This window comes from Globicephala melas, chromosome 5 (genome assembly GCF_963455315.2).
Source record: "Globicephala melas chromosome 5, mGloMel1.2, whole genome shotgun sequence".
Lineage (NCBI taxonomy): Eukaryota > Metazoa > Chordata > Mammalia > Artiodactyla > Delphinidae > Globicephala > Globicephala melas.
In genome coordinates this window covers 62,001,735-62,027,789 of record NC_083318.1, presented here as the reverse complement: position 1 = coordinate 62,027,789, position 26,055 = coordinate 62,001,735, and the positions used below count along the sequence as shown (strand labels likewise).

The 26,055-nt window shown below is 39.1% G+C and overlaps 1 protein-coding gene across 1 annotated transcript in view; it reads right to left on the bottom strand.

Moving 5' to 3' along the window:
• NWD2 (NACHT and WD repeat domain containing 2) overlaps positions 1-26,055 on the bottom strand; it is a 205,231-nt gene that overhangs the window by 75,188 nt on the left and 103,988 nt on the right. Inside the window, exon 3 of the mRNA XM_030881012.2 lies at positions 15,630-15,746. Within this exon, the coding sequence (XP_030736872.2) occupies positions 15,630-15,746 (117 nt within the window). The remainder of the gene's footprint in view (positions 1-15,629; positions 15,747-26,055) is intronic.

Here is a 26,055-nt window from a genome sequence, read left to right as displayed (position 1 = left end):
TAGTTGTTTGGCCTGAGACAGTTCTGATGCCTAGAGGCTGCCTGGTGGGGTTGAGTCCTGAAGCTAATAAGCTAGAGGGAGGATTACAAAATGGCACTTGCCAGCACCAGTGAACATGAAGTAGAATGAGCTCCTAATAATGGCTGTTGCCAGTGTTTGTGTCCCCAGGGTGAGCTTCAGTTGCCTCCTCCTCTCCGGGAGACTCTGCAAGATCAGCAGGTGGGTCTGACCCAGGCTTTTTTCAAATTACTGCTTCTGCCCAGGTCCTGGAGCATGTGAGCTTTTGTATACAACATTTAAGAGTGGAGTCTCTATTTCCCGCAGCCCTCTAGGTCTCCCAAAAGTAAGCCCCACTGTCCTTCAAAGCCAATTGTTCTAGGGGCTCATCTTCTGGTGCAGGACCCCCAGCATGGGGAGCCAATATGGGGCTCAGACCCACTGCTCCTTTGGGAGAACCTCTGCAATTGTAATTAACCTCCTGTTTGTGGGTTGCCCAACCTGAGGTATGGGTCTTCATTATACTGCACATACCCATCTCATTGTGGTTCCTTCTTTATATCTTTATTTGTAGAAGTTCTTTTCTGCTAGATTCTGTCTTTCTCATCAATAGTTGTACCATTTTTTGGGCTTCCCTGTTAGCGCAGTGGTTGAGAATCTGCCTGCTAATGCAGGGGACACGGGTTCGAGCCCTGGTCTGGGAGGATCCCACATGCCGCGGAGCAACTAGGCCCGTGAGCCACAACTACTGAGCCTGTGCAGCTGGAGCCTGTGCTCCACCACAAGAGAGGCTGCGATAGTGAGAGGCCCGTGCACCGCAATGAAGAGTGGGCCCCACTTGCCACAACTAGAGATAGCCCTCGCACAGAAACGAAGACCCAACACAGGAAAAATAAATAAATTAATAAAAACTCCTACCCCCAACATAAAAAAAAGTACCATTTTTTTAGATTCCACATATAAGTGATATCATATGATATTTGTCTTTCTCTGTCTGAGTTACTTCACTAAGTATGACAATCTCTAGGTCTATCCATGTTGCTGTAAATGGCATTGTTTTGTTCTTTATGGTTGAGTAATATTCCATTGTATACATGTACCACGTCTTCTTTATTCATTCATCTATCTGCTGATGGACACTTAGGTTGCTTCCATGTCTTGGCTATTATAAATAGCGCTGCAATGAACATTGGGGTGCATGTATCTTTTCTAACTATGGTTTTCTCTGGGTATATGCCTAGGAGTGGGATTGCAGGATCATATGGTAGCTCTAATTTTAGTTTTTTAAGGAACCTCCATACTGTTCTCCCTAGTGGCTCTACCAATTTACATTCCCACCAACAGTGTAGGAGGGTTCCTTTTTCTTCCACACCCTCTCTAGCATTTATGATTTGTAGACTTTTTGATAATGGCCATTCAGACTGGTGTGAGGTGGTACCTCATTACAGTTTTGATTTGCTTTTCCCTAATAATTAGTGACAATGAGCATATTTTCATGTGCCTTTTGGCCATCTGTATGTCTTCGGAGAAATGTCTATTTAGATGTTCTGCCCATTTTTTTGATTGGGTTGTTTTGGGTTTTTTTTTTTTATATTGATCTGTATGAGCTGTTTGTATATTTTGGAAATTAATCCCTTGTCAGTCGTATCATTTGCAAATATTTTCTCCCATTCCATAGGTTGTCTTTTCATTTATGGTTTCTTTTGCTGTGTAAAAACTTTTAAGTTTGATTAGGTCCCATTTGTTTATTTTTGCTTTTATTTCCATTACCCTAGGAGATGGATCCAAAAAGATTTTGGTGTAATTTATATCAAAGAGTGTTCTGCCTATGTTTTCCTCTAGGAGTTTTATAATATTTGGTCTTACATTTAGGTCTTTAATCCATCTTGAGTTTATTTTTGTGTATTATTTTTGTTAGGGAGTAGGGAGTGTTCTAATTTCATTCTTTTACATGTAGCTGTCCAGTTTTCCCAGTGCCACTTATGGAAGAGGCTGTCTTTTCTCCATTGTATATTCTTGCTTCCTTTGTCACAGATTAATTGACCACAGGTGTGTGGCTTTATTTCTGGGCATTCTACCCTGTCCATTGATCTATATTTCTTTTTTTTGTGCTAGTACCATACTGTTTTAATGACTACAGCTTTGTAGTATAAAGTCAGGGAGCCTGATTCCTCCAGCTCCATTTTAAGATTGCTTTGGCTATTCATAGTCTTTTGTGTTTCTATACAAATTAAAAAATTTTCTGTTCTAGTTCTGTGAAAAATGCCACTGGTAATCTGACAGGAATTGCATTGAATCTGTAGATTGCCTTGGGTAGTACAGTCTTTTTGACAATATGGATTCTTCCAATTCAAGAACATGGTATATCTTTCCATCTGTTTGTGTCATCTTCAATTTCTTTTATCAGTGTCTTATAGTTTTTGGAGTACAGGTCTTTTGACTCCTAGGTAGGTTTATTCCTAGGTATTTTATTCTTTTTCATGTGATTGTAAATGGGATTGTTTCCTTAATTTCTCTTTCTGATCTTTCATTGTTTAGTGAATAGAAGTGCAACAGATATCTGTGTATTAACTTGGTATCCTGAAACTTTACTGAATTCATTGATGAGCTTGAATAGTTTTTAGATGCTAGTTTCTGGTAGCATCTTTAGGATTTTCTAAGTATAGTATCATGTCATCTGCAATCAGTGACAGTCTTACTTCCTCTTTTCCAATATGGTTTATTTTTATTTTTTTTTCTTCTCTGATTGCTGTGGCTAGGACTTCCAAAACTATGTTGAATGATAGTGGCATCCTTGTCTTGCTCCTGATCTTAGAGGAAATACTTTCAGCTTTTCACTGTTGAGTATGATGTTAGCTGTGGGTTTGTCATATATGGCCTTTATTATGTTGAGATAGTTTCCTGCTATGCCCACTTTACTGAGTGTTTTTATCAGAAATGTATGTTGAATTTTATCAAAAGCTGTTTTTCTGCATCTATTGAGATGATCATATGCTTTTTATTCTTCAATTTGTTAATGTGGTGTATCAGACCAATTGATTTGCAGAAAAATCCTTGCATCCCTGGGATAAATCCCACTTGTTCATGGTGCATGATCCTTTTAATGTATTGTTGGATTTGGTTTGCTAGTATTTTGTTGAGGATTTTTGTGTCTATGTTCATCAGTAATATTGGCCTGTAATTTTCTTTTTTTGTGATATCTTTGTCTGGTTTTGGTATTAGGGTGATGGTGGCCTCGTAGAATGAGCTTGGCAGGGTTCCTTCCTCTGCAATTTCTTGGAAGAGTTTGAGAAGGATAGGTGTTAGCTCTTCTCTAAATGTTTGATAGAATTTGCCTGTGAAGCTGTCAGGTCCGGGACTTTTGTTTGTTGGGAATTTTTATATCACTGATTTAATTTCACATTTTGTAATTGGTCTGTTCATATTTTCTGTTTCTTCCTGGTTCAGTCTTGGAAGGTTGTACTTTTCCAGGAATTTGTCCATTTCCTCTATGTTGTCAATTTTATTGGCATATAGTTGTCTGAAGTAGTCTTTTATGGTCCTTTGTATTTCTGAGGTGTCAGCTGTAACTTCTTTTCCATTTCTAATTTTATTGATTTGAGTGCTCTTTTTTTTCTTAATGAGTCTGGCTAAAGGTCTATCAATTTTGCTTATCTTTTTAAAGAACTAGCTTTTAGTTCCATTGATCCTTTTTATTGTTTTCTTAGGCTCTATTTCATTTATTTCTGCTCTGATCTTTATGATTTCATTCCTTCTACTAACTTTGAGTTTTGTTTGTTCTTCTTTCTCTAGTTGCCTTAGGTGTAGGGTTAGGTTGTTTATTTGAGATTTTTCTCGTTTCCTGAGGTAAGCCTGTATCGCTATAAACTTCCCTTTTAGAACTTCTTTTGCTGCATACCATAGGTTTTGGATCATTGTGTTTTTGTTTTCATTTGTCTGTAGGTATTTTTTGATTTTCTCTTTGATTTCTTATGTGATACATTGGTTGATTAGTAGCATATTGTTCAGCCTCCATGTGTTTGTGTTTGTTACAGTTTTTTTCCTTGTAGTTGATTTCTAATCTCATAGTGTTGAAAAAGATGCTTGATATGATTTCAGTTTTCTTAAATTTACCGAGACTTGCTTTGTGGTCCAGCATGTGATCTATTCTGGAAAAATGTTCCATGTGCACTTGAAAAGAATGTGTATTCTACTGCTTTCAGATGGAACATACTATAAATATCAATTAAGTCCATATGGTCTAATGTGTCATTTAAGCCCTATGTTTCCTTATTGACTTTCTGTCTGGATGTTCTGTCCATTGATATAAGTGAGATGTTAAAATCCCCCACTATTGTTTTACTGTCAGTTTCTCCGTTTATGTCCATTTGCATATGTCTTATATATTGAATTGCTCCTGTGTTGGGTGCATATAAATTTATAATTGTTATATACTCTTCTTGAATTGATCCCTTGATCATTATGTAGTATCCTTCTTTGTCTTTTGAAACAGTACTTTAAAGTTTATTTTGTCTCATATCAGTCTTGCTACTCCAGGTTGCTTTTGATTTCCATTTGCATGGAATACCTTTTTTCCATTTCCTCACTTTCAGTCTGTATGCATTTCTAGATCTGAAGTGGGTCTCTTGTAGACAGCATATATATGGGTCTTGTTTTTGTACCCATTCAGCCAGTCTATGTCTTTTGGTTGGAGCATTTAATTCATTTACATTTAAGGTAATTATTGATATGTATGTTCTTTTTCCTTTTTTTTTTTGCAGTATGTGTGCCTCCCACTGTTGTGGCCTCTCCTGTTGTGGAGCACAGGCTCTGGACGCGCAGGCTCAGTGGCCATGGCTCACGGGCCCAGCTGCTCCGCAGCATGTGGGATCTTCCCAGACCAGGGCATGAACCCGTGTCCCTTGCACTGGCAGGCGGACTCTCAACCACTGCGCCACCAGGGAAGCCCCCTTTTTGCCATTTTGTTACTTGTTTTGGCTTTGTTTTCTGTAGGTCTTTTTTCTTCCTTTCCTCTTATGTTCTCTTGCAATTTGATGATTATCTTTAGTGTTGTTTGGATTCCTTTTTCTTTTTTGTGTGTTTATATCTATTATAGAGTTTTCATTTGTGGTTACCATGAGGTTTTGATATAGCAGTCTATATGTATACATGATTGTTTTAAGTTGCTGATCTCTTAACTTCAAATGCATTTCAAATATCCTGCATTTGTACTCTCCTCCTCTCATGATTACTAATTTTGATATCAAATTTGTATGTGGATGGTTTCCTACCTTTATTGTATGTTTGCCTTTACTGGTGAGCTTTCCCATCCTCATAATTTTCCTGTTTCCAGTTGTGGCCTTTTCTTTTCCACTTAGAGAAGTTCCTTTAGCATTTGTAAAGCTGGTTTGTGAATTCTTTCACCTTTGGCGTGTCTGTAAAGCTTTGGATTTCTCTGTCAAATCTGAACCAGAGCCTTGCTTGGTAGAGTATTCTTGGTTGTAGGTTTTTCCCTTTCATCACTTTAAATATATCATGCCACTCCCTTCTGGCCTGCAGAGTTTCTGCTGAAAAATCAGCTGATAGTCTTATGGAGATTCCCTTGTATGTTATTTGTTGCTTTTCCCTTGTTGCTTTTAATATTTTCTCTGTCTTTAATTTTTGTCAGTTTCATTACTATGTGTCTCAGTGTGTTCCTCCTGAGTTAATCCTGTATGAGACTCTGTGCTTCCTGGACTTGGGTGACTGTTTCCTTTCCCACGTTAAGGAAGTTTTCAGCTATAATCTCTTCAAATATTTTCTCAGGCCCTTTCTCTTCTTCTCTCCTGGGACCCCTATAATGCGAATGTTGGTGCATTTGATGTTGTCTCAGAGGCCTCTTAAATTGTCTTCATTTCTTTTCATTCTTTTTTCTTTATCCTGTTCCATGGCAGTGATTTCCACCACTTTGTCTTCCAGCTCACTGATTCATTCTTCTGCCTCATTTATTCTGCTATTGATTCTCCCTAGTGTATTTTTCATTTCAGTTACTGCATTCTTTAAGTTTGTTTGTTTATTCTTTATATTTTCTAACTCTTTGCTAAAAACTTTTGTAACTTCTTACTCCATGCATCCATTCTTTTCCTGAGTTCTTGGGTCATTTTTACGATCCCTACTCTGAACTCTTTTTCCGGTAGATTGTCTATCTCAACTTCACTTAGTTGTTCTTCTGGGGTTTTACCTTATTCTTTCGTCTGGAACATATTCTTTGCCATGCCATTTTGTTTAAATTTCTATTTGTATCTTTATGTATGTAGTAGCTTAGTTATGTTTCTCAACCTTGGAGAAGTGACCCTCTATAGGGGATGTTGTATGTGTCTCAGCAGTACACTCCTCTCTTGTCACCCTAGGGCCAGAGACCAGGTAGGTTCTGATCTGCGTTTGTGGACTCAGTTCTGCAGGACTGTAGTTTTCTTGCTTCTGGTGTCTGCCCCTGGTGGATGAGGCTGGTCTAGAGGCTTGTGAAGGCTTCCTGGCTAGGGGCAGGGGTGGTGGTGCCTACCCACTGGTGGGTGGAGCTGGGTCTTGGCACTCTGGTGAGTAAGGCTGTGTCAAGGGGCATGTCGAGAGGTGGCTGTGGGCTCAGGAAGTCTTTAGGCAGTCTGTCTGCTGATGGGTGGGGCTGTGTTCCTGCCCTGTTGGTTGTTTTGGCCTGAGGCATCCCAGCACTGGAGCTTACAGGCTGTTGAGTGGGGCCAGGTCTCAGTGCCAAGGACCCAAAATGTCTTCCTCCAGCCAGAGTTCAGGTAGGTCCCCGCTGTGTCTGTCACCAGCTTTTATGACCCCAGAGAGAGCCATAGCCACACCCCACCTCCCCAAGAGACTCTCCAAGACCAGCAGGTAGGTCTGGCCCAGGCTCCTACGGAGTTACTGCTTTTGTCCTGGGTCCTGATGTGTGTGAGACCTTGTGTGCATCCTCCAAGAGTGGAGTCTCTGTTTCCCCAAGTCCTGTGGAGCTCCTGCAGTTAAGCCCTGCTAGCCTTCAAAGCCAAATGCTCTGGGGGCTCCTCTTCCCAATGCCAGACCCCTAGGCTTGGGAGCCTGGCCTGGGCCTCGGATTTCTCACTCCTGTGCGAAAACTTGTGTGATATAATTATTCTCCAGTTTGTGGGCTGCCCCCGCAGAGTGGTATGGGACTTGATTATAACACGAGTGCGCCCCTCCTACCAGGTTATGGTTTCTTCTTTGTCTTTGGATGTAGAATATCTTTTTTGGTAGATTCCAGTCTTTCTTTTATTGATAGTTGTTCAGCAGTTAGTTGTGATTTTGGTGTGCTCATGAGAGGAGGTCCTTTTACTCCACCATCTTGTGTCCAATCTTTGGGACTTTCCATTGTCTTTTGATTTCCAGAGCTTCTCTATTAAAAATCAGCTGAAAGTTTGGGTTTTCTGTAGGTAATGATTTTTTTTCCTTTTGATGGATTTTAATTTTTTTCTTTATTTTTTTCAGCAGTTTACTATAATGTACTCAGATGCAATTTTCTTGCTCGCAGTTAACTGAGCTTTTTGAATCTGTGTGGGTTGATGCCTTAAAAAGTTTTGGAAAATTCTCACTTGTTACTTCTTTTCCCATCCTCTTTCTCTATCTCTTTCTAGGACTCCAGTTACACTTATGAGAGACTGACTGTGGTTCACATGTCTCTTCTGCTCCATTCTGTTTTTCCTATTTTTTAAAATCTGTGCTTCAGTTTGGATATTTTCTATTGACTTCTCTTTGAGTTCTCTAATCCAGTCTTATGTTCAGTCTCCTATTTAAGCCCATCAAATGAGTTAAAAAAATTTTTTTTATTGGAGTATGGTTGCTTTACAATGTTGTGTTAGTTTCTACTGTACAGCAAAGTGAATCAGCTATACATGTATCCCCTCTTTTTTTTGATTTCCTTCCCATTTAGGTCACCACAGAGCATTGAGTAGAGTTCCCTGTGCAATACAGTAGGTTCTCATTAGTTATCTATTTTATACATAGTATCAATAGTGTATATATGTCATCCCCAGTCTCCCAATTCATCCCACCCACCCCCCTTTCCCCCTTGGTATCCATACGTTTGATTTTCAAGTCTACAAACTAGACGTTTTTGTGGAAGGAACAGAGAGTTTCACCTCCACTATCTAGAGATCTGGGCTTTAACGAGTCATTCTGAAGAACTCAAGTTTGCTAGACTTTAACTATTTTGATGCAAATCTTTCTCAGTAGAGAATTCTAAAAATCATTTATTCTTTTCTGATGATTTAGGGTCATAACTGATCATTTTTCATGATGTGATGAAGCTCTAGTTTCATCTGAAGCAAAGGGAGGTGTAATCCCCTTTCCCCCTTGGCATCCATACTTTTGTTCTCTGTGTCTCTATTTTTGCTTTGTAAATAAGATCGTCTATACCAATTTTTTCAGATTCCACATGTATATTAAATGAGTTTTTAATTTTATATCTTCTGTATTTTAGTTCTAAAATCAATTTTTAAAATAGATTTCATTTCTTTGTTGAAATTATCTCATTCCTTTACCTTTTCTTCTTTTTTTATTTTTTAACATCTTTATTGGAGTATAATTGCTTTACAATGGTGTGTTAGTTTCTGCTTTAACCTTTTATTTTCATTGACATATTTTTAAACAGTTTTTGATTGCCCATTCCATCATCTTCTTCATCTGGGGGGTTGACTCCTATTGTCTACTTTTTCTCTTTTATTAATCATATTTTCTTGATTCTTTGCATGTCTTATAATTTTCATTGTATTCTGGGCATTGTATTTAAAAGAGCTTTTATTTAGTGGTTCATTTTCCTATGTTAGACTCAGAAGCTAATCATGTCAGTCCATTCAGTATTTGAACTGGGTGAAACTAGGTTATTATAGTTTGATTCAGCTTTCTTTGCACTAAAATGTTTCAATGGCAAGCACTTTGAATACTCCTCTTAGGTTCTAGTGGACTTTGTCTCCTAAATGCCAAAAGACTGTGGAAGAACTTACTCTGCTTTTTCATCCCAGCTCTCTATCATCCATGTTGCCCAATGCCCAGCAAATGTCTCACGATGACAACTGCTGATGCTTTTGGGACGTCTCTGTCTGTAAAACCAGCTCACCAAGGAAGGACTCCTCTCTGGAAATTTTAACCATTTTTGTCTCCATAGCTCTACTAGCTCTTTAGGTTGTTAGAGTCCTAGTTTTAAGTGAACATTTTTCTTACCAATTAAGTTTTAAGGAGGTTAACTGCTCTCCAGTTCACTGTCTTTTCTCCATAATTCTTTTTCCACAAAAAATGTGCTATTTTACATAGGCTGTGAAGTAGTTAAACTATTAAAATAGCTTATGTATTAATAAAAATTTATTGTGGAAACATTTCCTATATTAGCAACAATTAACTAAACAGCTCTCTTGGCTGCTACCAGTGAGATAACTAGCATTATTTTTTAAACTATATATATATATATATATATATTTTGGTACGTGGACCTCTCACTGTTTTGGCCTCTGCCGTTGCAGAGCACAGGCTCCGGACGCGCAGGCTCAGTGGCCATGGCTCACGGGCCCAGCCGCTCCGCGGCATGTGGGATCTTCCCGGACCGGGGCATGAACCCGTGTTCCCTGCATCGGCAGGCGGACTCTCAACCACTGTGCCACCAGGGAAGCCCTAAACAATATTTTTTAATGTTTGCCCATTCTAACTTTTTTTGGTGGTGATCAAGTGATTTATTATTGGAACGTCTATTGGAACCAATTTATTAATGGAACCCATCTTAGAACTATGATGTCTAGCTGATTTAAACTGGACAAGCTTAATTTTAATGTAAAGAATTCTTGATTGTACAAGCAAAATATATCTAGAAAATCTGAGGTTGTAGATTTTTATTTAAATGTTTTTTTTAAAAAGGACTTTAAGGGCTTCCCCGGTGGCACAGTGGTTGAGAGTCCTCCTGCCGATGCAGGGGACACGGGTTCGTGCCCCGGTCCAGGAAGATCCCACATACTGCGGAGTGGCTGGGCCCGTGAGCCATGGTCGCTGAGCCTGTGCGTCTGGAGCCTGTGCTCCACAACGGGAGAGGCCACAACAGTGAGAGGACCGTGTACCAAAAAAAAAAAAAAAAAAAAAGGACTTTAAAAAATGTCTAGATTCTTTAATTTAGATGATTTTCTAGTTTAAATCTGTTCCCATTTTAGTACTATATTTTAGTAAATCTGTACTTATAAATTTGAGAACGAAGTCAAGAAAAACCTGTACATGTTGCTAAAGTACAAACTAAGCACTTGTTTTAATTTTTCATGTGTATTTTATTTAGTGTACCTAAAACGGTAAGTCAATCATAAGTTGAAATGTGGATAAAATGAACTATTTTCCAAAGCTAAACTTTTATAAAAACCCTAATTTTCTTCAAATTCAATGATTTAAGAACTCTCACAGTATGATTTTCTTAAAATTATTTAAAGTAAGAAACTAAACTTGAACCATCAAGTGGGCATAATTTAACTGTGAAGGTGATGATGAGCTGATCTATATCCTGTAGGTTTAGTTCACTACTGTCACTCAGTGATGTACAAATACGGAATGGTTTAATTTTTACCAATAACAGCCCTGGCTTTGTCTTTACTCTTCTGGCTAGTGGAAAAACTTAAACTTGCTGAATAATAGATTTTGCAGTCTAACTCCTAAGTTTTCATGTTTCTGGTTTAAAAATCTAGCCCTCTAGCTTCCATCTTCTCCCTTTGTGCATACTGGTTTTAAGAGCGCCTGCCCGAAGCTGCCTGTGGTAGGCAAGAGCATAGCCCGTTCTTTCTTGGTCCCGTGCCACTGATGGCAGTGTGTGTGTTGTTGGGGGCTGGGTGGGGAGGCTGCTTCAGCATCTATGATGGCAATAGTTCCATTCTTTTGGCCTTGGATGTTTTTCTCTCCAATGCCAACATATTATATCTGTGCAATCTGGTAACCCCAATGAGAATGCTACATGGGCTTTGGCTTCTTGAGACTCCTAGCAACCGACAAAGCAATGAACAATACCACAGACAGCATTTTCTTTGTCCTGACTCTGAATGTGAAGTCATGGAATCTCCTCTTACCTGTCTCTAACTGGCACTCTTTTTACTGGATGCATGGGCCTAGACTGGCTCACTTAGAATAAGCTCCCGCTACCTTTTCCTCAGTAAATCTTCACATCATCCAGACTATGGATTGAGGGAATGTAATGAGATGCTGTCTGCACCCCCCAGAGCACCCACACATTTGGGGCAGCTTCACTAAAGTTATCTAAGCTTTTCAAACTCCAGTTCTTCAAGCCAGCAGAGCACTTGCTTTTATCAACTTCTGCCAAGAGATGGGCCTTTGCTCAAGGTCCAGAGTCAATGCCCAAACTCCCCAAGCAATTCTCCGGGGGTACTCCAAATATGGAGGGATGACAAGAAGAAAATTCCCCTCTCCCCATAAATGCACACTGTGAAGAGAAATGGGGATGGTATAGGTAGCATGTACCTGGAATCTGCTCTCTCCAACAGGCAAATTCTTCTCCCCTTCATAAGCATTGTTTATGAACTAAGTGGGTGGGACAAACTGCTAAAGTTTCCACACTTTGCGAAGGCTGAGGCAATTCTCTGCACTTAAAAGGAGAAACAGATAGTGAGTTTGGACTCAACTGTAAGCTGTCTCCCTGTTTACTGCAATCCTGGTCAAAAACCCTCCTTGGGAGCAGATTAAGGTCTTACTAAGTAAATTTCAGCAAATTAATGTATATGCTCTACATATGACAATGTTAAGAATGAACCCAGGGCTTCCCTGGTGGCGCAGTGGTTAAGAATCCGCCTGCCAATGCAGGGGATATGGGTTCAAGCCCTGGTCCGGGAAGATCCCACATGAGATGGAGCAACTAAGCCCATGTGCCACAACTACTGAAGCCCGCGTGCCTAGAGCCCATGCTCTGCAACAAGAGAAGCCACTGCAATGAGAAGCCTGCGCACCACAATAAAAGAGTAGCCCCTGCTCTCCGCAACTAAAGAAAGCCCGCACACAGCCATGAAGACCCAACACAGCCATGAATGAATGAATGAACTAAAAAACCCTTTAATATTTGTCTGAATCAAGACTTAACACTTTCTACATTGAGGCTATCATCAACATTCTCAAAGGGAAAATTTTCCAGTGCCACAAAAATGCCCAGTATGAATAAAAACATTTCTCATTTGAAAATAACTGAAATCACAATTTAATAATAACTAATGGTTGTGTAGCCCTTTATAGTTTATAAAAAACTCTCACATACATCATCACATTTGGTTTCCACAACAAACCTTTGATATTTCTTCAACATTTAGTTTACTGTTATTTTTTCCCATTTTATGGATGTGAGAATTAAAGTGTGGTGAGGTTGGTGAGCTGCCTTGTCAGAACTAGGGCTCTAACTCCAGTTGTAAACTAAAAATTCTGTGTTTTTCCCACTGTCTGAGGCTTCCTCTAAACACATGTCTACAAATGCTATTCTTCCTCAGTAGAGATGATGTATTTCTGTGTGATACATCTCCCAAGTTAATCCTGAGCGTGAAACTGGACACGTGTCCAGGTACCTTACTCTATCACTCTATCCTTTTGACCAAAAGCATGCGTACAAAGAATTGTCTGGGATTAGCAGGTACAGCCTGCATGTCTCTAGGACCTCAGGCCATATCTCAAAGGACAACTTTTAGGAAATGAAGTTGAAAAGAGCCATGTGCATACAACGCTTATGTTTCCCTTTGGACTTCAATCCCCTGGGTACTTAAAATGAAAGCTTTGTTTGGTACTGAATTAGTAACTAACATAAGGGCTAATATCTGTGAAGGCTTTGAAGATATAAAAACATTTTTTTCATTCAGCAATGGTGAATTTTCTTGCCAAACACTTCAGCATTAGGGGAAGTAATATGCCATGCTTTGCAGCCCAGGGGGTCATCATGACTTGTAGAAATGTCACAAGGGAGCAGTGTGCAAGGAAACCGGAGCTTAAAAGCGACACACATATGCCCGCTGTTACCATAGTTACAACAGGAAAGGCCATGAGAGGTGTGCTTTCTCCTATAAGCAGTGAAATAAACCTTCCGTGATTTAGGATCACTGGGGTGAATAATCCTGACTCTGTCCACAGGGTTTTATCGTGGTTGCCTCGAGTTTCAACGTGTAACAGGGAAGAGAAGGAGGGATAAATGATTTGTTTAAGCTCAGTGGTTACTGATGTTCTATCACTTAACCTTTACTCTCAGAGCCTGCATGAACTTGGCAAGTCTTTATTCATTCCCCTACCAGTAAATTATAGGGATTAATGGCCATGACTAATTTTAGTTTGGGTATGACACACTACAGGGTGATAAAAGGAGAATGTCTCTCTCATTCCTGAATTTCTGAGGCTGGATCAGTATAAAGCTATGGAGATCATAGCAATAGAGATGCCCCAGGACATACACATAGCTCTTTATGCTTCCTAAATCTGGCTTTCTAAGCATGATGGAATCCGGTCTAACTTGTCTTCCAAAGTTTGAATCTCTCCTACAGCACCTCTGCCAGAGTGATTTGTATTCTCTAGTTTGATGAAAACTTTGTAATGAGTGCATCACCCATAATATAGACAGTTTTGAGAAATAATGATTACAACAACAAATAAGTAAAAGTGTCCTGTAAATTCATTTCATCCCCAGAAAGACCTCAGGAGGCAAGTAACTATTATCTCCGTTTTATAGAAGGAAGCCAAGACTTAGAATGGTAAAGAAGTTCTTCCAGTGTCCCACAGCTGTGAAACGTCAGTCATACCCAGCTATCTGTGACCCCAAAACCTGAGAGGAAGCTATAGACTCTATCATCTTCACCTGGAGCAAAAACTCTGTCTCCTTGTAATTTCCACCCACTGGTCTAGTTCTATCCTCAGACTCAGGGAAAAAGTCTTAATTCCTCTTCCACTACTAGCTCTTTGTATATCTGTATGGATTTCAGGACTTTCTGCAGTCTGTTTAGACTACAAGACACTGTTTTTAGATGTCCATTCTTCAACCCGCCTCCAACCATGTATTCTTCTTGTTTTGCATATTGCATTAGCTTTCTAATGGGTTTCTTCATGCTCTGCCCTCTGTCTGACCACCAGCAGCTGTAGGCTTTAAAATGAGTCAGATCTCTTCAGTCCTCTCCTCAACGCACTCTGCTTCTCATGTCAAAGTGCAAGTAAAATCTTTACAGCCAACTTCAAGATGGCAAACCCCATGCTGTGGCCTCCAGTCCCACACTCTCCCTTTCTGCTCACACTGCTTGAGGCACACCCACCTACTTCCTGTTCCCTAAACCTGCCAAGCATGTTCCCCACTCCTCTCTCTGGAAAGCTCTGAGCTGGAATATCCAGTCGGTTCTTCCCTGTCCCTCCTCCTGTCTCCCCTCCTTAGTCACCTTATCAGTGAGAGCTTCTCCATCTACTCTATGGAAAATTAGAAGTCTCTCCCCTCACTACTCTTCCCTTTCCTCCTTCCTTTTTGTATTTTTCTCCACTGCTCTTGTCACCATCTGATTATTGTTTATTTTACTTATTTCTTTGATTTTTGCCTGCCCTCTCCTCTTAGCCCCACATAATGACACAAGCTCCATGAGGGTAGAAAGTCTTACCTTTTAGTTCAATTCTAACATTAAATCATAAGAAACTGGCCTAAAAAAATGACCATTTCATATGGGTCAACTTGCCCCAGCACTAAGAGCAGCCCCTGGCACAGAACAGCATTCAGTAAGTAGTTGGTTGATAAATGAATAATTTATCCACATACTAAAAATATTATAGAAACTTTATGTACTTTACATCTTATGTGGAGTTGAATATAGATGGACATGCAAATAAATATTAAAAACTTTTATTGATACACTGAACCTAGCATTTAAATATAAGATATGACATTTTCATATCATAGTAATTTTAACAGTCATCCGTCAGCCTCAGAACATCCTGTGTCGAAAGGGCCAACTTCCCTATCAATTGGTAGGAGCTGTTTGGATTTAGGATAAGGTCTTTCTCTTCAGCTAAACTGAGGCAGTGATTTTGCACATCACCGCCAAAGAGTGACCTTCTTACCACCACTGTGTTTACACAGAGGAGTGGATATTCTTTAGAAAATAATAATAATATTCCTGTTCAACATCTCTAGCTGAAAATCACTGCAAAAACAAATTTTTTCCAGAGGGTATCAATTCCTATTGGCAGATCTGAGACCATATATTTGGTTTACTTTAACAATGTTTCTGCCACAGTATTTAAAAAAATATGCCAGAAATTCTAATGTTGAGAAACAGATACTAGGATAGAATACTACATGATAAAATATAAGGAAAATTAGGATAATTATTGGAGGACTAACACAGTAAGCCTTACTGCTGATCACAAGGTGTTGTGGAAATTGTTGTCAACCCCAAGTCAATCCTTTGATTACCACTTCAAATTATTCACTGTTAATTTGCAGTGCTTCTTATGGAAAGGGGAGGATTTTGTCCTCACACATTGAGGGCAAGGAGACAGTTTAAGAATTTTAAATACAGAAAAGCAAGGTTTCTTTCCCCATTCTAAAAGCCCCTTAAGAATCACAAATCAAGAATTCTCACATTCATCTACAATAGAAAGCATTAAGTTTTTTTTATACCCACAACAAAACATGGACCTGCAGAAGTTTTCAAACAATCCTCCAGGAGCTTCATGCGGGTCTTCTGGAGCTCAGGGCTGTCCCATTCATCTTCATCAATTCCCCAGTACAGATCTATGACCTGGGGACCAATGGAGGAGGCAGCGTTAATTCACCTGTGTGAAAAATCAATTGATGTGTAGGCTTTTATATTCACAATATTAAGCTAATGTGACTTCCAACTTTTCTCTTTGCAGCATGTTTTCCCTTGCAGAGGGAAAATGATTTTTAAGATCAATCTAAAGAGGTATTTTTTTTTAAATCCCATGATGGTTTGGGGATGAACACTATAATTTTTTTTTTGTTCCTGATTATACTGTTGACATGGCCCCAGAGAAAATGAAATGTTAAATATCAGAGGCTTTGCAATTCAGGCTTTCATTATATTGAAATGGTAACAGGATTTCAGAAGTCTGAAAGCAGCTGGGATATAGTTACTACGTTATCGGAGACAAATAACAGTGTATAATTTTACTGTTATGTCTCAATATGAGAAGGGAAAACCATAATGGGCATTGACATATACTGACCCAAAGTTAAATAGCTACATTTCTGTAAAAAACAAAAATAGAAAAAGAAACCTGTTATCCCACAGAGACATTTTGTTTATATCTTATCTCTAAGCAGCTTAGCTTTCATTAATACATATCTGAAAAAACATGTATGGAAAACAATGAAAGGTATGCCTCACTGAGAAGTGAAGATAATAGGATCCTCTATCTCCTTACTTCAAAGACGATGAGGAAAGAGTCTGTAAAAAGCTTTTACAAGTACACTCTTTGAAAAATTTGCTATGGAGAGCAGAATGGGTTTCATTCCTTTTACTCAATTGCTGTCTGCATAAGCTAAATGTTTCTAATTGTAGCTTTGAAGATTTCTTCTTTTCCTTTATTTCCCACAAGCAGAAAAAACAACCTCTCCTCCTTACTGGCTGTTTGCATGGCATTCAGTGAGATGTAGGCACAGAGCGTGGGGTCCCCCACTGTGCCCCAAGTGCTCTGTATACTTTCCATCTCCTGGCCAATGCCCCACACAAGTGTGTTTGTATCAAATCTTTGTCTATCTGCATTTGAGTTTTTAGATGGCTGACAGAGATATAACAACTTCTTTAAAAAAATATTCCCGTGGCTCAGTCCATGAGTTTTATAACATATGAAACTATCAGCACTGATTTTGGGGTTCTTTCTTTTAATCTACTTTACAAGGTTTAATCACAATATTAAGAAAGAGGGACATCTGAGACTATAACTTGACTGTCCACTATGAGAGCCCTTAGCTGTGGTTATCTAAAACTAAATATAAATTAAAATTTAAAATTCAGTTCAAGTGCTCAATAGTCACATGTGATTACTGATTCCCATGTTGGAAAATGCAGATATAGAATACTTCACCATCACAGGAAGTTTAATTGGACAGAACTGTAATTTACTGAACTTCATATACTGAAATTACTAGAACAAGTCCATTTTTGGCCATCTGTCAATAAACTCTCAAACAAATCTGCAATGTGAATGGTAACTTAGTTGTGTCATGCACAAACTGACAACCATACACAGAACCTGGTCCCCGTCCTTGTGGCTGATACTGTTTGATATCTGAGGAAAGGTAGGATTTAGAATAAATGAGAAACAGAAATGGTAAAAATGAAAGTTAATGTAACAAAAGCTATAAATATACAACTGCTATTCCTCTCACATCTTCTGTGACATAAAATTATATATAAAGTAATAATTATGTCACTGTAACTTATTAGATGTTGCATATATAATAATAATAGCACAAAAGCGAGAAAAGGATAGAGCTATATGGGAGTAGTCTTTCTATAGCTCACTGGAATTATCAGAATCTACCTATGATTTATACTAACTAAGATGTATATGCCTTAAAATAACTACAAAGAAAATAACTCAGAAATGAATGATTTTTTCACTATAAGGAATTAAAATGTTAAACTAGAAAATATTCACATATCACAAAGCAAAGAAGTAAAAGAGGAATAGAGGAACAGAAATGACAGACATATAGAACAAAAGTAAAAGGGCAGAAGTAAATCTAACTATGTCAATACCATTAAGTGTGAATGGCTTAAAAAGTCCAAACAGAGAGACTGTCAGAATAGATAAGACTAGATAAAAACAAGATCCAACTATATACTTCTACAGGAGTACACTTTAGATTCAAAAAGGTTAAAAGGATGGAAAAAATGACAAAGGAGGCAAGAATATACAATGGAGAAAAGACAGTCTCTTCAATAAGTGGCACTGGGAAAACTGGACAGCTACCTGTAAACGAATGAAATTAGAACACTCCCTAACACCATACACAAAAATAAACTCAAAATTGCTTAAAGACCTAAATGTAAGGCCAGATCCTATAAAACTATTAGAGGAAAACACAGGAAGAACACTCTTTGGCGGACTTCCCTGGCAGTCCAGTGGTTAAGACTTCGTCTTCCGGCTGGAGCAGAAGATGGCGGAAGAGTAAGACGCGGAGATCACCTTCCTCCCCACAGATACACCAGAAATACATCTACACGTGGAACAACTCCTACAGAACACCTACTGAAGGCTGGCAGAAGACCTCAGACCTCCCAAAAGGCAAGAAACTCCCCACGTACCTGGGTAGCAAGAGACTTTTTCTTCCCTCTTTGTTTCCTGGTGCGCGAGGAGAGGGGTTTAAGAGAGCTGCTTAAAGGAACTCCAGAGACGGGCGCGAGCCACGGCTAAAAGCGCGGACCCCAGAGACGGGCGCGAGCAGTGGCTAAAAGCACGGACCCCAGGGACGGGCGGGAGACGCTAAGGCTGCTGCTGCCGCCACCAAGGGGCCTCTGTGCGAGCACAGGTCACTCTCCACACCCCTCCTTCCGGGGAGCCTGTGCAGCCCGCCACTACCAGGTTCCCGGGATCCAGGGACAACTTCCCCGGGAGAACGCACGGCGGGCCTCAGGCTGGTGCAACATCACGCCGGCCTCTGTCGCCACAGGCCCGCCCCGCACTCTGTGCCCCTCCTTCCCCCCGGCCTGAGTGCGCCAGAGCCCCTGAATCAGCGGCTCCTTTAACCCCGTCCTGTCTGAGCAAAAAACAGACGCCCTCCAGCGACCTACACGCAGAGGCAGGGCCAAATCCAAAGCTGAGCCCCTGTGAGCTGTGAGAACAAAGAAGAGAAAGGGAAATCTCTCCCAGCAGCCTCAGAAGCAGCGGATTAAAGCTCCACAGTCAACTTGATGTACCCTGCATCTGTGGAATACCTGAAGAGACAACGAATCATCGAGAAGGAGAGCAAGATCTATGATTTTTTTCCCCTTTTCCTCTTTTTCTGAATGTGTATGTGTATGCTTCTGTGTGAGATCTTGTCAGTATAGCTTTGCTTCCACCATTTGTCCTAGGGTTCTATCCATCCATGGTTTTTTTAAAATTTTTTTCTTAATTTTAATAACTTTATTATACTTTTCTTTCTTTCCTTCCTTCCTTCCTTCCCTCCTTTAGACAACGAATCATCCCAAATTGAGGAGGTGGTCTCTGAAAGCAAGATTTATGATTTTTTCCCCTTTACCTCTTTTTGTGAGGGTGTATGTGTATGCTTCTGTGTGAGATTTTGTCTGTATAGCTTTGCTTCCAAAATTTGTCCTAAGGTTCTATCCATCCTTTTTTTTTCTAAATTTTTTTAATTCAATAACTTTATTATACTTTATTTTACTGTATCTTCTTTCTTTCTCCTTTCCTTCCCTCCTTCCTTCCTTGCTCCTTTCTTGCCTTCTTTCCTTCTTTCTTTCTTTCTTCCTTCCTTCCTTCCCTCCTTTCTTTCTTTCTTTCTTTCTTTTTCTTCATACTTCTACTAATTATCTCTACTTTTTCTCCCTTTTATTCTGAGCCATGTGGATGAAAAGCTCTTGGTGCTCCAGCCAGGAGTCAGGGCTCTGCCTCTGAGGTAGGAGAGCCAACTTCAGGACACTGGTCAACAAGAGACCTCCCAGCTCCACATAATATCAAACGGCGAAAATCTCCCAGAGACCTCCATCTTAACACCAGCACCCAGCTTCACTCAATGACCAGCAAGCTACAGTGCTGGACAACCTATGCCAAACAACTAGCAAAACAGGAACACAATCCCACCCATTAGCACCCACTGCCTAAAATCATAATAAGTCCACAGACACCCCAAAACACACCACCAGACGTGAACCTGCCCACTAGAGAGACAAGATCCAGCCTCATCCACCACAACACAGGCACTAGTCCCCTCCACCAGGAAGCCTACACAACCCACTGAACCAACCTTAGCCACTGGAGACAGATGTCAAAAACAGCAGGAACTACGAACCTGCAGCCTGCAAAAAGGAGACCCCAAACACAGTAAGATAAGCAAAATGAGAAGACAGAAAAACACACAGCAGATAAAGGAGCAAGATAAAAATGCACCAAACCTAACAAATGAAGAGGAAATAGGCAGTCTACCTGAAAAAGAATTCAGAATAATGATAGTAAGGATGATCCAAAATCTTGGAACTAGAATGGACAAAATGCAAGAAACATTTAAAAAGGACCTAGAAGAAATAAAGATGAAACAACAATGAACAACACAATAAATGAAATTAAAAGTACTCTAGATGGGATCAATAGCAGAATAACTGAGGCAGAAGAACGGATAAGTGACCTGGAAGATAAAATAGTGGAAATAACTACTGCAGAGCAGCATAAAGAAAGAAAACTGAGGACAGTCTTAGAGACCTCTGGGACAACATTAAACGCACCAACATTCAAATTATAGGGGTTCCAGAAGAAGAAGAGAAAAAGAAAGGGACTGAGAAAATATTTGAAGAGATTATAGTTGAAAACTTCCCTAATATGGGAAAGGAAATAGTTAATCAAGTCCAGGAAGCACAGAGAGTCCCATACAAGATAAATCCAAGGAGAAATACGCCAAGACACATATGAATCAAACTGTCAAAAATTAAATACAAAGAAAGCATATTAAAAGCAGCAAGGGAAAAACAACAAATAACACACAAGGGAATCCCCATAAGGTTAACAGCTGATCTTTCAGCAGAAACTCTGCAAGCCAGAAGGGACTGGCAGGACATATTTAAAGTGATGAAGGAGAAAAACCTACAACCAAGATTACTCTACCCAGCAATGATCTCATTCAGATTTGATGGAGAAATTAAAACCTTTACAGACAAGCAAAAGCTGAGAGACTTCAGCACCACCAAACCAGCTTTACAACAAATGCTAAAGGAACTTCTCTAGACAAGAAACACAAGAGAAGGAAAAGACCTATAATAACGAACCAAAAACAATTTAGAAAACGGGAATAGGAACATACATATCGATAATTACCTTAAATGTAAATGGACTAAATGGTCCCACCAAAAGACACAGACTGGCTGAATGGATACCAAAACAAGACCCTTATATATGCTGTCTACAAGAGACCCACTTCAGACCTAGAGACACATACAGACTGAAAGTAAGGGGATGGAAACAGATATTTCATGTAAACGGAAATCAAAAGCAAGCTGGAGTAGCAATTCTCATATCAGACAAAATAGACTTTAAAATAAAGACTATTAGACGAGACAAAGAAGGACACTACATAATGATCAACGGATCAATTCAAGAAGAAGATATAACAATTGTAAATATTTATGCACCCAACATAGGAGCACCTCAATACATAAGGCAAAAACTAACAGCCATAAAAGGGGAAATCGACAGTAACACATTCATAGTAGGGGACTTTAACACCCCACTTTCACCCATGGACAGATCATCCAAAATGAAAATAAATAAGGAAACACAAGCTTTAAATGATACATTAAACAAGATGGACTTAATTGATATTTATTGGACACTCCATCCAAAAACAACAGAATACACATTTTTCTCAAGTGCTCATGGAACATTCTCCAGGATAGATCATATCTTGGGTCACAAATCAAGCCTTGGTAAATTTAAGAAAATTGAAACTATCAACTATCTTTTCTGACCACAATGCCATGAGACTAGATATCAATTACAGGAAAAGATCTGTAAAAATACAAACACATGGAGGCTAAACAATACACTACTTAATAATGAAGTGATCACTGAAGAAATCAAAGAGGAAATCAAAAAATACCTAGAAACAAATGACAATGGAGACACGATGACCCAAAATCTATGGGATGCAGCAAAAGCAGTTCTAAGTGGAAAGTTTATAGCAATACAAGCCCACCTTAAGAAGCAGGAAACATCTCGAATAAACAACCTAACCTTGCACCTAAAGCAATTAGAGAAAGGAGAACAAAAAAAAAAAACCCCCAAAGCTAGCAGAAGGAAAGAAATCATAAAAATCAGATCAGAAATAAATGAAAAAGAAATGAAGGAAACAATAGCAAAGATCAATAAAACTAAAAGCTGGATTTTTGAGAAGATAAAATTGATAAACCATTAGCTATATGCATCAAGAAAAAAAGGGAGAAGACTCAAATCAATAGAATTAGAAATGAAAAAGGAGAAGTAACAACTGACAGTGCAGAAATACAAAAAGATCATGAGAGATTACTACAAGCAACGCTATGCCAATAAAATGGACAATCTGGAAGAAATGGACAAATTCTTAGAAATGCACAACCTGCCAAGACTGAACCAGGAAGAAATAGAAAATATGAACAGACCAATCACAAGCACTGAAATTGAAACTCTGATTAAAAATCTTCCAACAAACAAAAGCCCAGGACCAGATGGCTTCACAGGCGAATTCTATCAAACATTTAGAGAAGAGCTAACACCTGTCCTTCTCAAACTCTTCCAAAACATACCAGAGGGAGAAACACTCCCAAATGCTTCTACGAGGCCACCGTCACCTTGATACTAAAACCAGACAAGGATGTCACAAAGAAAACTACAGGCCAATATCACTGATGAACATAGATGCAAAAATCCTCAACAAAATACTAGCAAACAGAATCCAACAGCACATTAAAAGGATCATACACCATGATCAAGTGGGGTTTATTCCAGGAATGCAAGGATTCTTCAATATACGCAAATCAATCAACGTGATACACCATATTAACAAATTGAAGGAGAAAAACCATATGATCATCTCAATAGAGGCAGAGAAAGCTTTCGACAAAATTCAACCCATTTATGATAAAAACCCTGCAGGAAGTAGGCATAGAGGGAACTTTCCTCAACATAATAAAGGCCATATATGACAAGCCCACAGCCAACATCATCCTCAATGGTGAAAAACTGAAAGCATTTCCAGTAAGATCAGGAACATCAGGAACAAGACAAGGCCGCCCACTCTCACCACTCTTATTCAACATAGTTTTGGAAGTTTTAGCCACAGCAATCAAAGAAGAAAAGGAAATAAAAGGAATCCAAATTGGAAAAGAAGAAGTAAAGCTGTCACTGTTTGCAGATGACATGATCCTATACATAGAGAATCCTAAAGATGCTACCAGAAAACTACTAGAGCTAATCAGTGAATTTGGTAAAGTAGCAGGATACAAAATTAATGCACAGAAATCTCTGGCATTCCTATACACTAATGATGAAATATCTGAAAGTGAAATCAAGAAAACACTCCCATTTACCACTGCAACAAAAAGAATAAAATATCTAGGAATAAACCTACCTAAGGAGACAAAAGACCTGTATGCAGAAAATTATAAGACACTGATGAAAGAAATTAAAGATGATACAAATACATGGGGAGATATACCATGTTCTTGGATTGGAAGAATCAACATTGTGAAGATGACTCTACTACCCAAAGCAATCTATAGATTCAATGCAATCCCTATCAAACTACCAATGGCATTTTTCACAGAACTAGAATAAAAAATTTCATAATTTGTATGGAAACACAAAAGACCCCGAATAGCCAAAGCAATCTTGAGAACGAAAAACGGAGCTGGAGGAATCAGGCTCCCTGACTTCAGACTATACTACAAAGCTACAGTAATCAAGAGAGTATGGTACTGGAACAAAAACAGAAGGATAGATCAAAGGAACAGGATAGAAACTCCAGAGATAAAACCACGCACACAGGACACCTTATCTTTGATAAAGGTGGCAGGAATGTACAGTGGAGAAAGGACATCCTCTTCAATAAGTGGTGCTGGGAAATTGGACAGATATATGTAAAAGTATGAGATTAGATCACTCCCTAACACCATACACAAAAATAAGCTCAAAATGTATTAAAGACCTAAATGTAAGGCCAGAAAGTATCAAACTCTTAGAGGAAAACACAGGCAGAACACTCTGTGACATAAATCACAGCAAGATCCTTTCTGACCCACCTCCTAGAGAAATGGAAATAAAAACAAAAATAAACAAATGGTACCTAATGAAACTTCAAAGCTTTTGCACAGCAAAGGAAACCATAAACAAGACCAAAAGACAACCCTCAGAATGGGAGAAAATATTTGCAAATGAAGCAACTGACAAAGGATTAATCTCCAAAATTTACAAGCAGCTTATGCAGCTCAATAACAAAAAAACGAACAACCCAATCCAAAAATGGGCGGAAGACCTAAATAGACATTTCTCCAAAGAAGATATACAGATTGCCAACAAACACATGAAAGAATGCTCAACATCATTAATCATTAGAGAAATGCAAATTAAAACTACACTGAGATATCATCTCACACCGGTCAGAATGGCCATCATCAAAAAATCTAGAAACAATAAATGCTGGAGAGGGTGTGGAGAAAAGGGAACACTCTTGCACTGCTGGTGGGAATGTGAATTGGTTCAGCCACTATGGAGAACAGTATGGAGGTTCCTTAAAAAACTAAAAATAGAACTACCATATGACCCAGCAATCCCACTACTGGGCATATACCCTGAGAAAACCAAAATTCAAAAAGAGTCATGTACCAAAATGTTCATTGCAGCTCTATTTACGATAGCCTGGAGATGGAAACAACCTTAGTGTCCATCATCGGATGAATGTATAAAGAAGATGTGGCACTTATATACAATGGAATATTACTCAGCCATAAAAAGAAATGAAATTGAGCTATTTGTAATGAGGTGGATAGACCTAGAGTCTGTCATACAGAGTGAAGTAAGTCAGAAAGACAAATACCGTATGCTATCACATATATACGGAATTTAAGAAAAAAAAATGTCATGAAGAACCTAGGGGTAAGACAGGAATAAAGACACAGACCTACTGGAGAACGGACTTGAGGATATGGGGAGGGGGAAGGGTGAGCTGTGACAGGGCGAGAGAGAGTCATGGACTTATATACACTAACAAACGTAAGGTAGATAGCTAGTGGGAAGCAGCCGCATGGCACAGGGATATCGGCTCGGTGCTTTGTGACCGCCTGGAGGGGTGGGATAGGGAGGGTGGGAGGGAGGGAGACGCAAGAGGGAAGAGATATGGGAACATATGTATATGTATAACTGATTTACTTTGTTATAAAGCAGAAACTAACACACCATTGTAAAGCAATTATACCCCAATAAAGATGTTTAAAAAAAAAACACAAAACACTTCATTTTCCAACATAGAGGGTGCCAGTTCAATCCCTGGTTGGGGAACTACGATCCCACATGCCTCACAGGCAAAAAAAACCAAAACATAAAACAGAAGCAATATTGTAACAAATTCAATAAAGATTTTAAAAATGGCCCACATCAAAAAAAAAAACTTAACCCCACTCTGACATAAATCACAGCAAGATCTTTTTTGATCCACCTCCTAATGAAAATAAAAACAAAAATAAATGGGACCAAATTAAAAGCTTTTGTATAGTAAAGGGAACTGTAAAAAGAAAAGACAACCCTCAGAATGGGAGAAAATATTTGCAAATGAAGCAACTGACAAGGGATTAATGTCTAAAATATACAAGCAGCTCACGCAGCTCAATATCAAAAAAGCAAACAACCCAATCAAAAAATGGGCTAAAGATCTAAATAGACATTTCTCCAAAAAGACATACAGACGGCCAATAAACACATGAAAAGATTCTCAATATCACTAATTATTAGAGAAATGCAAATCAAAAGTACCATGATGTATCATCTCACACCAGTCAGAATGGCCATCATCAAAAAATCTACAAACAAATTCTAGAGAGGGTGTGGAGAAAAGGGAAACCTGTTGCACTGTTGGTAGGAATGTAATTTGGTACAGCCACTATGGAGAACAGTATGGAGGTTCCTTAAAAAACTAAAAATAGAGCTACCATATGATCCAGCAATCCCACTCCTGGGCATATATCTAGAGAAAACCATAATTTGAAAAGATACATGCACCCCCAATGTTCACTGCAGCACTATTTACAATGGCCAGGACATGGAAGCAACCTAAATATCCATCAACAGAGGAATGGATAAAGAAGATGTGGTACATATATACAATGCAGTATTAGCCATAAAAAA